The sequence below is a fragment of the Athene noctua genome, chromosome 3 (assembly GCF_965140245.1).
Source record: "Athene noctua chromosome 3, bAthNoc1.hap1.1, whole genome shotgun sequence".
Taxonomy (NCBI): Eukaryota; Metazoa; Chordata; class Aves; order Strigiformes; family Strigidae; genus Athene; species Athene noctua.
This window is the reverse complement of record NC_134039.1, coordinates 36,711,712-36,728,253: the sequence shown is the minus strand read 5'-3', so window position 1 is coordinate 36,728,253 and position 16,542 is coordinate 36,711,712. Positions and strand designations below refer to the sequence as shown.

The window sequence follows — 16,542 nt, the reverse complement described above, 5'->3', positions numbered from 1 at the left end:
GTGAAAATGTCATTGGGATGTAATTGTTTTCTGTTGCTGTCATACTGCAGAACTTGTGTCTGAGGAGCAGCAAAGAGAGTTGCTAGATATTGATGGTTCCTCAGAGGTGATGGAGGATGGGATAAGGAAACTAAATACCATCAGTCATTACGAGGTAAGCACAGAAGCCATACAAATGAATAGAGAAGCAGTTCCTCCCCAACTCCCAAATGCTGCCTGCACAGAAGTATCTTGATTGATTAAGAGATAGCTGAGCACCATCAACAGAAGGAAGGAAACATAAGACACACCTTTTTTGCCAGTGAGTCATATGTTTTCTGTTATTTTTCAGAGGTTTGCTTGTTGCAGGGTTGCTTGGTTCAAGCATACCAGGTAAACTGTTACTCTGTTGAGCATTTCAGTTAAAACAGCATCTGATTTCCAGCTATGAATATTGTCTTGAGCCTCTTCTAGTCTCTGCTGTGGAATTTTGTTGCACCATGAGCAATTGTTTACCTCTTCCCACCTCATATTTTGATTATCTGAACAAGTGGTAGTGATACTTGTGAAAGCTTATTGAGAGTCAGAATAAAAAGGACTGACGAGTTTGCTCACTCTTCTTTTGAGACCTCCTGTGTCAGTCTCCTTCCCTTTTTCTCTCTGTTTTTGCTTCATCTACTGTCGCTACTTGTACCATAAGTTTTCCCCTCTGTTTCCAATTGCACCTATAAACCTGTCATTTTCAATGCTGCAATAATTTTTCCATCATTCACAGAATCACAGAATCATTCAGGTTGGAAAAGACCCTTGGGATTATCGAGTCCCACCATCAGCCCTACTCTACAAAGTTCTCCGCTACACCATATCCCCCAACATCTCATCTAAACAAGACATACACAAGGCTGCAGCTGGTGACAGAACCCTTCTGGGTGTAGCACACTGCAAAAGCATAGCAAGCAGCATTGCCTGTCTAAGGAGTTTCCACTGACACTAGTCAAAATAGAGGGTGAGAGGCTGGGGTAAAATGTGCAACAGATGATGGGCTTCAGGTGACATAGTAGCTCACATTTTGATGCTTACAGATAGACTTTGGAAATGAGGTTAGTGTGCTGAGTGCTTTGAGCGGGCTTTCTTCATGCCTTGTCATTGAACTTGAAAGTCTGGCTCTTGACATGATAATTTTTATTTAGAAGTTTTGCTGATGAGTGTAGGTCTGTGCCATGCAGTGCAGTGTGGTGCTGAGAAACCCGAGTCAACCCTGAACACATTGCTGTCTGCATGAGCAAATACTGTGTCATCCACCGAGAGAAACGAGGACTCCCAGCAGGACTGTTTGTAGCTTGGGCAGACCACAAGGCTGCTCAGATCTGGAGCAAGGTCATTTGGAGTCACTTTACAGATTTCTGTAGGCAGTTGTTGCTCTTCTTACCTCCTGGGGAGGCAGCAATGAACACAGATGTCACCATCCAGTGTCTTAAATACAGCTTTTCCTGTGCCTCTCTTGAATCCTGTCTGTAGATTAATGTGGTACTTCCTCCACTCCACTTGTAAAGATTTTGTAGAAATTAGGACATTGTAGTGTTGCAGTCAGAGACTGTGCAGCAAAGTCAACTTCAAAGTAGATTTGGATCTGATTAAATATTTGAACTTCTGTCTAATGTGATAGTACCTGCTTTCTTTACTATGGGGAGCTATTGCACATGTTCCCTGATTTTACATGGAAGCTTTTTGCACTTCCCAAGCTCATGGCATGCCATGGTTCATGGGTGCTATACCTCATGCAGATGAGTCTGCTCCAGTTGTTTGCTATCGTTCCTGGGTATCTTTGTCCCAGCCCTTGTTTTGGTCTGAAGTTTCTGCATGCAAATGCAAGGTTGGAGGTTCAGTTGTTTTTGCAAAGCTGTAACTACACTAATTATAGCTTAGCAGCTGCCTTATGGAAATTGTGCTGGGTGTCTCAGACATTTTAGTTCACTTTTTCTGACACTGACAAAATAACGTACATTTTAGGCAGAAGCTTAGTGGCATTTTAGGCAGTGGCTTAGTGGCTACTATGAGTCATTAGCATATCTAGTTTATTTTCTTGTATCCATATTAATGCAAAAACAAATGTAAAGGTGTCTAGTTAGCAAGATAAAAGGAACATTGTGTGCACAGTGTGAGGGTAGTAATGTTGCCTGAGGAATTCCCGCTTGTGCCTAGAGTTTTGTGGCAAGCTTGAATTTTTTTTGTTTGCCAGCCTTAAATGTTAGAAAGTAACCAGATTTTTGAAAATGGGAAGTATCATCAAACCTGTTTGAGATACTGGAGCATGATGGTTGTGTTGTAAAGGTCCCAGAATCACCAGTCACTCTTGAAAAAGCAGACTTAGTTTCTACACTGATTTTTAAAAGGCTGTAGGGGATGTTTGCATTTCTGTGTGGTGTTTCAAATAATCCACTGTACTCTTATTAGGCTTTCGTGTGTCTCAGGTGTCTGTGCTCCTTTTCCTCTAATTTTTTTCTCCTAGTAGGGTTATTGATGTGATTATTTATGAGGTCTGCACTATTGTTTGCATGAGAATAACCACAAGGCTTGAAAAGAAAGGTGCTGGTTATCATGATGTGCTATTTCCCATGCAAGAAGAGAGCTAGAGAACCACTCTCAGATCTGCTGTCCAGTCACAGATCCCCAGTTTCTCAACCTGTAGCGGCATGGCACATTCCAGGAGCAGGTACAGCCCCAGAGAGCAAATCTGAATGTGTGATCCAGGCAGCTCACTGGCAAGAACTGGATTACAGGGGGGACAGGAGGCCTGGAGAACAAGGAGTCATCATACAGCCACACTACTGCATCTTCTGTTTTGAAAAGTATCTGTACTCCATGCTGTGTGGATCTCAGCAGATCTCCCCCCTCCCTCCCTCCCTGTTTGTCCACCTCAGTAATGCACCTGACAAAGCAAAGATGTTTTGAGGTCCATGGGAGCAGCCCACCATGAAAAATGATTTAGGCAGCAGAACACAAAAGGAAGAGCTTTTTTTTTTTTTTTTTTAATTGAATCATACTGGAAGAAACAACAAGTGTGACTGCTGCAGTAATGATAAAGAAAGGAAATCATATTCCACTTAATGCTAAAAGCATCATTTGTCCCAGAAATAAAACCTGAAGTGGGGGCCTGGACAATGGCTGCACTGCACCAATGCCTCTGGTTCCTGGAGGGAAGCATGGTTCTCCCTTTGAGCTCCGTCCGTCTCCCTGAGGACGGGAGCCAACACTTTCCAACATTGAGCTGCTCTCCTGCTTCTTCGAGGGGGAGTGGAGGCAGCATATTACACACCACACTCTGGGAGGAGGTGAGCTGCTGGGTAGCACTGTTGCTCTTTACCTATCTTCAGGGTCAGGTAGGAGGACTCTGGGTGTTTGTGTCACCTCACAAGCTAGCCTTAGAACATATTCCCACTTGTAGTGTGGTTTTAAAGTGCTCTTTGTTATCTGAAAGAGCTCTGAAACACTGTATCATAAATAGAGACCTTGCAAAAAAAAGTCATAAAATAGATTGCATTTACTTTACAGAAGCAAGTATAAGTGCAGATTTCTTTGGCATAGGACACAGCTTTTGGTAGAGTATCTTGATGTTTAAACTGGTTTCGCACAGCAGGCTGGCTGCCAAGGTTTAAAAAACACTTAAATTATTTTGGCAGAGATCCCTTCCTAGAACTGGCCAGTTGTTTTTGTAATTATAGAGAGAAGTACACTAGCACTTGGCAAGACGCAACACTTGACAGCAGAGCAGTGGTGTAGTTCTCAGTGGGAGCCATTTTTGAGTTACTCTTTGACACTAAAAGCATGACGTGCCAGTTTCTTCTAAAGAAAGACAATAGTTATCATCCTGGCAGCACTATAAATTCAGGGAAGGAGCGGGGTGGATTTTTCCCAGAAATCCCAAGGTAGCTAGATATGGATCTTGACCTTACAGTCCACAGGGCATAATTATTTTGCTCAGTTTGAAAATAGTTCTTGGGAGCACCAGGCTAGACCCTCAGCATGGCCCATCTGTAGGGCATGGTGGGACTGGACTGAGCTGGAAAAAAGGGGGCCAGAAGAAAAATCCATCTTGGGTTCTCCTCTCTGCCTCACCTTCCTGTAACATCCTGGTGCACTGGAGCCAGAGAATTCAGCCTGGGCAATCTGTAGAAAGATGGGTGCAAAAAGCAGCACAAAGCAGTACATGAAAATGAGAATGTACAAATAGGGGCTGAGCCAGAAAAATCAAAGAAAGGCAAAGGTCTCAAAGGCTGGTTTGTTGGAAGAGCTGCCTTCCCACCTTGTCAGGTAAGGCTGTCAAACTGCAGCTGCGGCCAGTGCCAGAAGGCCCAGCTCTGGCTGCCTGCTGAGAGCTGTGCACACCATGGTGAGAACAAAGCAGGCTGGCGTGCTCCTGCGCTGCCACAGACTTGAGGACAGAGGAAATGAAACTGAGGGTTTCCTGAATTCTAGAAGCTTTCGTTTGAGCATGGTATGTTTGTTTTTGCTTTCAGATTTCAAATGGAGCAACCATAAAAGTCTTTAAAAAGAAGGCAAATACCCGATCAGGTAATCTGGGCTGGGAATGCAGAGAGCTGAGCTATGACAGGTTGTATCTTGGTCAATAGAAGGTCAGAAAAATTGGCACTTTGATATAGCTGAGCCAAGTGAAGAACCATGTTACCCTGGCCCTGGGCCTTTGGCAGGCACAGTGGACCTAGGAGGAGGAAAGAAGGCAAAGGAAAGGAGAACAGCAGGACTTACACTCCTCAGAAAATGAATGCTTAAAGATACAGACTCATAGGCAGGAAATCAGGGCAAGGAAGCCTGTGTGACACAAAGTTCTGACCAGTGAGGCCAACACAGGGAACATGCCCTGCTCCAGTGCTCAGCGTTTTGCATCATGGACATAGCGATGCACTGTCCAGAGACAGGCATAACAAAAAACCCCACAGTGTTTGAATTTTCTTTATTCACTTGACTATGTTTCTAAAGCTGTGATTCAGCTGTCTGAACAGCAGGTCAGGAGTTAAAGGGTGCTTACAAGGGTCAGTTCATCTGACCTACCCCTGTGATGCAGGTTGCTCCAGCCCAGCTGGTGGCTTGGGGGAGGTGAACTTTCTGTAGTCCCTGGGGAGAAACACACTCCTAGCATGCGATTCACCTCACTGTCAAAGTGGATGTGTGAAGTTAGGAGAGATGTGTCCCTGAGGTGAAAGTCACTGGAATGGCATTGCTCTCCCTCAGCAAGAGCAGGGTTGTCTGTTCTCAGCTGTTGCTTCCAAGCCTGACCTCAACCCGCCTGCACTGAGTACTCAGAGACTAAACCAATGCAGTCATCTCATCCGCTGTCTGTTGTCCTCCTTTCGGAGAAGCTGCAATTTGCTGCCACTTTACCCCAGCAGCAGAAGATGATGCCCTAGCTTAGTGGTCCAAAATACAGGTTGGCACTGGAGAGGTGAGCCAGGACCCGTGCATTTCTCAGAGGCTTCCCCCACACTGCATGCAGGAAAGCACAACACCGAGTCTGCTTGCTCGGCATCCTGGTATGCACCCTGCTGCACAGCCCAGAGCCCCAGCAGAAGTCACAAACTTGTAGCTGTGTGTTTGATTAATGCCTGTTTGCTCTCTGCCTTCTGTTGTTTAGATGTGGACTACTCGGATGAACACTGTCATTTGGTGAGTTCTGTCATTACCCTGTTAAGTGGTAGATTTAATTCTGAGCTGTATTTGTATCTGTATAATCTCTCTAATCTCTTCACAACAGATTTTACCAGACTCTGAAGCAAACAAAGATGTGAAAGGAGCAGGTCACAAAGGAAAGCAAAAATTCAAAGTGAAAGAAATGTATCTGACAAAGCTTCTGTCAACCAAGGTAAACTGTAAAGGCCTTATTTTGAGGGAGGGCTGATGTTAGGCTTGGCTAGTTTGGCACAACAGAAATAGAAACTAAAGCAGAAATTACGCAGACTTCCTGCTTGTATATCAAATGTTAAATAAAAAGGTAGCCTATAAAAATCACTGTGCTAGCTATGGATTTTGACCATTCACAAAGACGGACACATTTCAGGTTTTCTAACACTAGAGTTCTAAAATTGTCTGTAACTCACACTATCTCCTCAGGTTAGAGAAAAAAGGTAGTTATTGAGCTTATAGAAAGTGAGTTTTGCCACTGAGTCCCATAGAGTGAGAATGATTCCTTCTAGAGAGACAGCTTTCAGTCAACAATCTCCTCACTCTCTAGTAGAGTTTGCCCATCCTAGAGACAACTTCCAAGGCCTGAGTTTCACAAAATACTGCCCATGAAATGAAATAACCTTTTAGAGTCTCAAATTAAGCATCCAAAATAACAAGATTAATTTTAAAAACAAAGTCCTTAGGATTTATAATACAATTACCTAATTTATACAATGCACATTCCTTAGGAATAAGCCTACTTCCTCCCTCTGGTAATGTCATCTTGTTTCTGACCTACTCAAAAGGGTTATAAAATTCTTTGCCACAGCATATTATTTCAAATATTAATCAGTGCACAACACTGAGAGCTGTGCGATACAAGAGGCCTGAAGGGATGATGGTTATGGCCTTCTTGCATTTGAAAATCTATCAATCATTATTTAATTAGATTGTTGATAGCTTCTGAAGTAATTTAGGACACTACCCAAAGTGAGAATGGTCATTTCTCATTAGCTGTGGAAACTAACATAAGTCCTTAGGAAGTGCTGGAGTAAACCAGTAGTATATTATGGTGAAAGACTGAAGTACAAAAGAAGAGATCAGGCTCTTAAGAAACAGTCCTTTTAAAGGGCTTTAAATTTAAATTTTAAAAGATGTCCTTCTCCAAAGTAGGATAGTGCTATGAACAACAGTGCTGTGATATCCTTCACTGTGAAATTCCACCCATGATAGGCCATGCACTAAAGGAAATTGCATTGAACCGTGTCTCTCTCCCTCTCTCTGACACAGACACAGACACAACTGCAGAGTTTGGCATGTGAAATGAACTGACCAGTGGCATATCAAGGCCCTGGGATACGCTTAAATTCTTCTTCTTGAGAGAAGATTGGGTTTAACCAAGCTTCAGAACAGATGTGAAGAAAAAAATGCACAAAACAGCGTTTTGCTTTGTTTGCTTCTACTTATAAATACTCTGTGATGATGACAGCAAGTTCATCAGCAACCAAGTCCTTGCTTTTGTGAGCCAAATAGCTTCACTTCTGGATCAGAAAAACCCAGTTTTCAGTTCTTCTCTCTAATATTAGTGTCTTCATATGCCACCCAGAGCTGTTATCCTAGAATTTGATCAAGCGCCACAGTCACTTGTCTGTGAAGTGTTGATGAGCACATGTGTTCAACATGTGCCACAGATGGCACCGTGAAGACCATTGCCCTAGAAAACTGGTTAAACTCTTTTTGCTCACCTTTCTCTTACTTCCAGTCACGAGTTCCAAACGCCTTTAGCAATGGTGTCAGTAGTATCCAGAGAGCTGATGTTGTCTTTGTTGGAAGGAGTGATTCCTTCCACCTACAGTTTATCACAGAGTTCACCACAAATCTCCTGTCAGTAAAGTGACAGGACATGTGACACCTGACAGCAGCTCCTTATGGTGTATTTGTAGTTTCATTTTTGTTATTGACTGTCTTGTTTGCCAATAACCTGTGCCGAAAGCATATTGTAGTTTCTTTGTGTGGTTGCGCTGGGGCACGTTCAGCTCTCTGAGACAAGAAATCCTATTATTTTCTTGTGTAATAATAGCACTGTTCATTTTCTTACTTTTCAGGTTGCAATTCATTCAGTTGTTGAAAAGCTCTTCAGGAGCATTTGGAGTTTACCCAACAATAAAGCACCTGTTGCTATCAAGTACTTTTTTGACTTTCTGGATGCCCAGGCTGAGAGCAAAAAAATTACTGACCCTGATGTGGTCCATATATGGAAAACCAACAGGTACGCCCATATGATATGCACAGGAGTGTGTGCAGTCTCTGAAAATGTAGTTGCAAAGATGGAACATGTCACCTGTGGTGAGAAGAATAAGATTTTGCCATGTCTGGGTGAAGATGTGGTTGGCTTTGTGGATCCCAGTGATTTTAGTATACTGATTGGATACCAGTACAAACACCATAGCTTCCAGGACTTCTAAGTTTGCATACTGATTTCACACTCAGAAAAAGTATCTTCAGGTTGAGAGCATTATTTGAAAGTGTCAGGGTGACTGACTGATGTGTTTGCTCTGTAGCCTGTGTTCCTTAATCCCTTTTTTAACATGAATAAGCATGTTAAATCCAGAGTGTTAAGTCCAGAAATGTGCTTCTTTCCACGAGTGCAGTGCAATTAAACCACCATTTTAAAGCAGTTGTGCTACCTGAGTGGTTAATTTTAAAGATGCTTGTTCTTTCTCTGTCTAGTCTTCCTCTTCGCTTCTGGGTGAACATCCTGAAGAATCCCCAATTTGTCTTTGATATTAAGAAGACTTCACATATAGATGGCTGTTTGTCTGTAATTGCACAAGCTTTCATGGATGCCTTTTCTCTAGCAGAACAGACACTGGGGAAGGTAATGGTGCCCTTCCAATCTTTTGCTAACTTCTCAGTCCTTTTCAACTGTGTAATGATTTAGGGGATGAAGTCCTGGATCTGCTGACATCAGCGGCAAAACTGTCAGTGGGCTAATTAAGCTGGCTTTCCATTCCTTGTTGCTCTGTCTCACAAGACTTTGAAGAATTCACTAGAGTAGACAGACAGAGCTACTAGAATGCTGTATTTATAATTACCTGCAGCTTGTCTTCTCTGCAGTTAGTTTCTGCCTGGTGTGTTCATAGAATGTGTGAAAGAGGGTGGAAATTGTAAGGTTTTAATGAAGTTTTAAAGATTTTTTTAATCAGAGGTCTTAAAAGTATTAACATTATTTGATAAGTAGTCCAAATTTTGTCTGCCACACACCATTGTGCAGAAAACACACACAGTTAGCTACTGGGAGCTGTAAGAATATTTGAAATTGTTCTGAAGTTTCAAACAGTTCCTTTCATGTGTATTAGCTGCTCCCTTTTATATGTAGAATTATTTGCTGGAGTAACAAGTCCAGAAATCTTACATTCAAAAGCTCTTTAGTACAGTGTCCAGAACTCTGGGGATCAGAAACACATCATTTTTCCTGAGGATATTTCCCCTTTTTTTGGACCAAAGTACGAAGCATTTATTCAGGCTCATACTACCTAGAAAAACAGACTAGAGATTTTGTAGCCTAAAAACTTTGTATAAAAATGGACTAACTTCCTATGTGTTGTGAACCAACTGATAACCTATTTAAAGATAAAAAATAATGTGTTTATTTATCTTATTTTAGAAGTGAAGTGTCATTAATTAAATCTGATTATATTACTTGATGGAAAAACTCCAAGTGATATGGTCTGTTAGGTTTCTATGCTTAACATCTGTTGATAAAACAGATCCCATTAGCCATTTGAAAAGGGGTGCTGAAACCTGGTAAAGGTTTGTAATGCAATAAAGCTCTTGTGGCATTTTATTACTAAAATGTATTTACTTTCATGATTTTAGCCTCTTATCTTAAAACATTTTTAGCCACTTAGAAAACAAACATTGAAATAATTTCATCACAGAGTGGAAACAACAGTGACAAGATATCACATGGTTGTGTCATTTATTCCCCAGAATTTAAACCAGAGCAGTGACAGGAAACTACCAGCCCCACCTTTACATTCTGAAAACATGGTTTCCAGGTGGGGCTTTGGCTCCTACCACAAACATCAGCATTTATTTCCTCGGAAGCTGCCTGGTAGGTCAGTGCTGGCCTGGGTTGTGGAAGCCCCAGGGAAAAAAAATAAATCTCTTTGGCTGTGCATGGCTGGCATTCAGCTCTCAATGCCCTGGAACCCCTGAGCAGAAGGAGTGTTTTAGGGGAACCTCTGCCAGGACAGGACCTAGCAAAGGCTCTCTGGCATGTTACCCCAGGGGAACTTTCCACAGCACTGCAGTATCCTGTATGTAAACAGGGTATCAGCCTTAAGCCCTTTGGTTCAACTTTCACTATCTTTCAGGTCTGGGGAGGGGTGAGGAGGAAGCAAGAAAGAAAAATATGTCTAAGGGACAAATATTCATCCCTCTGATGCCAATATAAATAATTATATGGCAAGTGTCGTGAAACACAGTGCACTATTACTGAGGTCCTGTGCCCGTTCTTCATCTTGATTTCGTAACCTTGATTCCTTGCATGTAACCACTGCAAAGAGAAGTGAGTCACACAGAGAACAGACACAATTAGATGCAATTAACTATCTGGAGGTGGAACTTTAGGAAATCTGTGCTGTGAAAATTGACAAGGCTTCAAATATTTTCTTTTAAGGAAGCACCAACAAATAAACTTCTCTATGCTAAGGACATTCCACTCTACAAGAAGGAGGTGAAAGCGTACTATAAAGCCATCAGGGATCTGCCTCCATTGACCACTTCAGAGGTTGAAGAATTTCTAACTCAGGAATCTAAGGTATGGTTGAGAAGCAGCTACTTCGTTTGCTTTCATGTTAAGTTTTAAAAAAGGAGAACTATCTGACCAGAACTGTTTTCTCTTTTAGAAACATGAAAATGAATTTAATGAGAAAGTGGCCTTGATTGAAATCTACAGATACATAGTGAAATATTATGACGAGGTAAGCACGTCTGCTATTCCTGCTTAATCCCTTAGTGTTCACTTTGCTACCTCAGGCTTGAAAGTTGGGCCTGACAAAGTAACCAAGGACTGGCCTGGCCTGTGACTTGCCAGGTGCCCCTCCAGAGACAGCCCCTCAGTGGGGCAGCTGGGGGCCGCTCCTGCTCGGCTGTGTGGGGCCAGAGCGGTGCAGCCCCCCAGGGTGGCTGGAGCCCCCTTCCCCCTTGGAGGGGTCACAGGCCAAAGGTCCATAAACACAGCTTTACTGTCACCACTGTATTTCACAGAGACAGTAGCAATAAAATTCTCCCTGCAGTTTTGAGAAAGTTCCTATATAGTCTAGACTTCTTGTTTTACTGTGTTTGCAGACGATCTGCTAGTGCCTGTCACAGCTCCTGTGCATGCACTCCCATTTCCCTGGAGATTCAGAAATCAGATTAGACTGTTAGCACCTGGGATCTCCACGTAACAGTACAAACACCTCAGTGGAGCACACTCAGCCTTAAAGCAAGAGGTGTCTGCTGCTTTCCCATCATAGCCCTCTTACACTCTGTTCTAAAAGTCTTTCTGTTAAAGATGCTATAGCTTCCATTCCCTGCTATTGCTAACAAAAGAAATCTTTTCTCAGCTGAAAGCACTTAGTCACAGGCTAAGCTGCTTTGTAAGAAAATCCCTGCCCTCTGCTTTGCATGATAGGATTCTCCACTCCGTCTTGCTCTGCATCCTTAACAGAGGCTGTGTGTGCCTGTGCAGGGAGGAAGATAAGAGCCAGCTGGGGTGTGTTGCCTGAAGGCCTCCTTACCACTTCCAGCAGGTTGTCTGGGTCTCCCAGCAACCAGACCTTTCTCTCTTTCATCCCCAGCAGCGCAGCATCAGCACTTGCTGTAATCATCCAGCTCTCAGTCACCTGTTAGCCAGCTTACCACTTCTGATCTCTAACATCTCAAATTATCTGGGTTCAGCACCAAATCTTCACCTCTTAAAAGAAGCTTGGGATGATACCTAGAATGGCACTATGCTTTATTAAGCTCATTAGAATTATTTACAGAGGAGACTTCAGAATACTTTCTAACCTTAGTGCACATTTTTGCTGTTTTTTGAAGCTAGTACTGGCTAAATATACCCCATCCTTAGAAGGAAACACTCCCTCTGCTCTTCCCCCTCTGGCTTTTGACTGGGAGCAGCTAAATCTCATTCATTGTTTATTGAGACCTCAGTTGCTTTGTAGAGCTGCCAGCAAAGAGTTTTCAGACAGCAGCAGTGCTCCTTCCTATCACCTGGGCCAGTGCCAAGTGGGCCAGTTAGAGGAAGAGAGGCAATTTACTGCCCTCAGTTTATAGGGCAGAGGAAGAGAAATAAAATTTCATGTGCAGATCTGCTCTAGGGTAAAACTGGCTTTGCCTCACACTTCAAGAGATGAACATGTGTTGGATTTGTTTTGGGTTTTTTTGCTTGGCTCTGTCATTCTTTTGTGGAAGCGTTGCAAATCCTGTAATCATAATGACTTGAAAGGAAAACTACCAAAATAAAGTGTTAAAGTCAGAAAAGAATGTTTACATATAGGCAGGCATTCAGATGGATTTTTTTGCCAGTAGTTGTTGGAATGCAGAAAAGCAGACTTTAAAAAACAGCAAGTAAAATAAGCACTAAAAAATTATTCTCTTTTTTGCTAATTGTTAACAGATTGTGAGCAAACTCGAGCGAGAACGGGGGTTTGAAGACGTCCAGAAACAGCTCCATCAAGTAAAAGCCCTATTTGATGAAAAGAAAAAATGCAAATGGCTTTGAGCAGAGCACTGACTCACAGCATTGCTGTGGGGGATTTTAAATAAGCGCTGCTGCTCCCAAAACTGTTTTGACTGACTATATGTACAGGGTTTGAAATATTTGGACACTCGTCTCCACTCTGACCATTCCAAGTAATATCTACATTTGGGAATGAAGTATGGGCAGGGGTAGATATTCAAACGTGGGCATGTGAAAGTGAGTCTAGTGTTGGCAGGGCCAGCATTTTTAGGTACCTGAACACATGTACCTTTTGATTATAATAATACTGCCTAAGTAAGCTTTTCGCTTACATAAAAACAAGCTTGCAGGAGATGCACAAAACACATTGCAAGTTCAGAGTTGCCTGTGTGAACTTGTAAGTTGCTTAGCTCTTTTTTTTTAAAGAGAGAAAGGTGATGTTTTGCCACATCTTTTCAGCAGCCTTGGCAAACTGTGAGTATGAGCTCCGGCCTCAGAATACGGGTCAGCTGCAGTTTCCTTCCTTCCAGACAAATGTACACTGGTTCCTGTTTGGAAAAAAAAAAACAACCGAGCACCAAAGTGACACTTAGGACAAGTGTGTTTAGCAGAAGAAAGTGGGTCTGAGGTTTGTAGGCCAAATGTCACATGGCAGGACTTACCTTCCTTAGGTTAGAAATTCCATGTGCAAAGTGAAGCCCACCACTGAGCAGGGGGGAGGCTTTTGGAGAATGGCGTTGGACAGGCATCAGTCTGTGTTTACATTTCTACCTTTCCATCCTTAAATAAGCTGTGAAACACTTGTGAGCAGCATCACATGTGAAACCTCCGTGCAGCTGCACCGCATTGGAACACATTGTGATTTGATGAAGCAGCTGACGATGGCTGCACTTCGGTGCACAAACATGTACTCAGGTGCATGATCGGCCCATGCATCAGTGCTGACATTCCTGGCCAGTCTTGCCCTCCGTGTACAAGGGCCTCGCATATCTAAAGCCAGCATATTTTTTTTTCAGGTTGTCCACACAAAGTCTTTGTCAAAAGAGGGCTAGTTTCATCATAGGTAAGAACAGGAAGGCTGGTGTAATCTCTGACGAGAAACATGGTAGCTGGGGGTGGGGAGGGGCAACTGTCTGCCTTAGTCCTGCTGGGGTGTTTGCTGAGGCTTGGCCATTTTGAAAGGAGGGCATCCATTCCATTTGCACTGGTGGCTAACAGCCCAGCTGGAAAGCAGATGCGTGGCTATGCTGCCGAGACGAGGCTGGTGCAGTGGCTACCGTGCAAAGCCATGGAGGAGCAGCGATGACTCTGGCTGTGCTACTACACCGGCACAGTCCTACCCTCCGCTACAGAGCTGAAAGGTTTTGTTGTTGTGGGCTCTGCTCCAACCACACAGAGGCACTTACTAAGGCCTTAGACTAAACTAAGGCCCCTAAACTCACCTGCTCTTACAATTGAGGTGAGGCATGGATGGAGATAACATTTCCACACGTCTCCAGAGGGATCCACCACCGGAGGTGAGTGGTGTAGCACAGCGGCCCACAGGAGAGGGAAGAGCCGTCCCCCTGCCTTGCCAGTGGCAAGGGTGCCACGGGCTGTGACCGGCACAGATGGCCCAAGTTTAGTATAAAAAGTCTGTGCTGGGGCTGTGACAAGCCAGAGACACCTATGTGGGGCTCCCAGGCAGCCAAGTGTTCAAACCATTTACTGCTGTGTGCTGTGGCTGCTTCGAGGAGCCCAGAGGCTGCGGTAGAGCAGCCCCAGAGCTGGCCGGTTTGGTTGCAGAGGCTGCCAGAAGCTGGTACCAGCCAGCACCAGTGAACACCAACCATGTGTTGGCAGAAGCAAAGGCCACCTGTTAACATGGAAAAAAGCAAACATAAAAGAACGTTGCCTACTGGTCTGCTCCCTCTCTACCGTGTGATTGCACAAGTTGTACCTCTTGCATAATCAGAGAGGGCAGCCACCAACCCATACTGTGATGGCTTTTTTTTTTGTTTAATTTGTCTTACACTTGCTATTAAGTTTACACTTTATACTTGATGGAATGTATGGCTTTGTTCAGGAAACTGCACTACAACGTTGCAGTACTTTCAGCAGTTCGCTGCCTGGCACAATATATTGTCATGTTTAATTTTAATTGGAAAAAAACACCCCAACCCTAATCTATCTTGCCCTCTGTCCTAAAGGAGTGGACTGTGGCTTGAGTAGCACTTCAGCTTAGAATACCTGTACTTAAGGGCTTGCTTTTTATCATTCTTAACCTAACATTTTAAAGCAGCTTCAAGTAAACAACAAAAAAAAGCACAGTAATTAATATTAAAGGAGGGGCATGAGCAGAATACTCTGCGGTCAGACAGACATCTCAGCAGTTCCGTTCCACTTTAGGTGTTTGCTGGCAGTGCATTCGAATGAACTGTGATAGTTTTGTTCAACAGTAACCTTCTGTACAGGCAGAAAAAAAAACAAAAAACAAAAAACAACCCAACACAACATTTCTGCTTGAAAAAGCTGTAAAATATAATCTGTTTGCGTGGGTCTGATCCTGTGAACTTCAATATATGTGTTTATATGATGAGGAAACGAAAAATCAGTCCTATTCTGTATTTGTACTACTGCTTGTTTGCTACAATAGCTTTAATGATTTCTAGAGATTATGTGTTGAAGCAGGCACTGTAGCTTTAGCCTACAGCCTGGAATAGGATTATTGCCTTTTATTCAAGCCTCCTAAACAGCGTCACTCTGTTAGTAAACCATTTAAAGTCATGCTGGGACTTTGTAACCCATCAAGTGGATCTCACGAAGTGATGTGAAGTATAAAGTGATTGTGGCTCTTTTGGTAGGTTTGGGTCAGCACACAAAACATTGGCACACCTTCCACATCTGCAATTCTTACACAGACAAAAAAGAACCACCTCTGACTAAAGCTGTATTATGGCAACCCAACAAATCTAATAGCATTCTCTGAAATGAAAGCAAACTTCTCTTTAACTTATTTTCACATGTTTACAGGCAAACTGCTACGGCAAACAGCATATTTTCTAACACTAGCTTACAGAGCATTATTTTGCAGTCATCTAGTTTAAAGTCGAATCTTACTAATGTGTAAAGTAATTCCTGTTGTACAGAAGTTAACCTGTTGTTTAAAATGAATGGTTAAAAAAGGTGCAAATGACAAATACATGTTGGTGTTTTTATGGGTTTAGAATAAAACGCATTTGGAGGTTACTTTGACTAATTTGCATACTTTAAAATGGTTCAAAGAAAGCACGTGCAGCTTGTAGCAGTGCCAAGGCCATGCAAGGAATGGTGTGTAAGACAGTGGCTGGTGTCAGTTGAGGAGGGAGCAGCACTGACCGTTTCAGTTGCACTGCCACACTGGGGGATGCTGGAGCCGGGGCCGGGGAGGTTCTGGCCTGAAACCCAGGCGCTGCAGAGCGGCCACCAGGCCCTGGGCAGGGAGCAGGTGGACGGGGGGTCCCTGGGGTGGGGGATCCCTTGCAGCCTTCCCAGCCCTGGGAAGCGGTGCAGGCCGGAGCCAGGCTGGGAGTGCGATGCTCACTACGCCTCCAGCCAGCCTTCAGGAGCCACACTGACTTCATTGCTTTAAGGCCCTGAGAATATGGTAATACTTTTAAAAAAACTGAAGATGTTAAAACCAAGGATAACCTGATAAGTGTTCTTTCAGGAGAAGGTGTTGTAGGGACTGGAAATAAACTCTTGGACAAAGAGCCTGAGACAGACTGGGAAAGGGAGCCCAAGAACCAGTAGATAACCCTCATTCTTCCTCCTGCTGTTGCCCTTTTTCTGCCCTCGGAGGCTGCCCCAGCTTGTATGAATGACCCTCCCTACCCCCAACATCAGAGAAAGCCTTGCTGAAGGCCACACGCCAGGGACAGAATCGTGAGGCTGCCAAGAGCTGACTCTTTGCAGCCATTATGTACCTTAGTGAACATTACATTTGGCAGAGCTGGCTCAGGCACAGACATTCACTTTTTCCAAATTAACCCTGCAGGAGACAGTAGATACAGCTTCTGTTACTTTTAACAGTTACATTGTTTTCCTCAGAGAAATCTGGCAAATGCTCAAGAAAGTGCAATACAGTCCTTATACTTACATACTGTATGGAAAATCAAAAAAGCAGCCTCTGG

The 16,542-nt window shown here is 43.4% G+C and overlaps 1 protein-coding gene across 1 annotated transcript in view; it reads left to right on the top strand.

Annotated features, from left to right (window-relative positions):
* Positions 1-15,619, top strand: part of PLXNC1 (plexin C1) — a 71,244-nt gene extending 55,625 nt beyond the window's left edge. Inside the window, exons 23-31 of the mRNA XM_074902742.1 lie at positions 51-154; positions 4,497-4,551; positions 5,630-5,661; positions 5,750-5,857; positions 7,764-7,927; positions 8,389-8,536; positions 10,343-10,483; positions 10,572-10,646; positions 12,329-15,619. Coding sequence (XP_074758843.1) covers positions 51-154; positions 4,497-4,551; positions 5,630-5,661; positions 5,750-5,857; positions 7,764-7,927; positions 8,389-8,536; positions 10,343-10,483; positions 10,572-10,646; positions 12,329-12,433 — 932 coding nt within the window. The 3' untranslated portion in view covers positions 12,434-15,619. The remainder of the gene's footprint in view (positions 1-50; positions 155-4,496; positions 4,552-5,629; positions 5,662-5,749; positions 5,858-7,763; positions 7,928-8,388; positions 8,537-10,342; positions 10,484-10,571; positions 10,647-12,328) is intronic.
* The last annotated feature ends 923 nt before the right edge of the window (positions 15,620-16,542 follow it).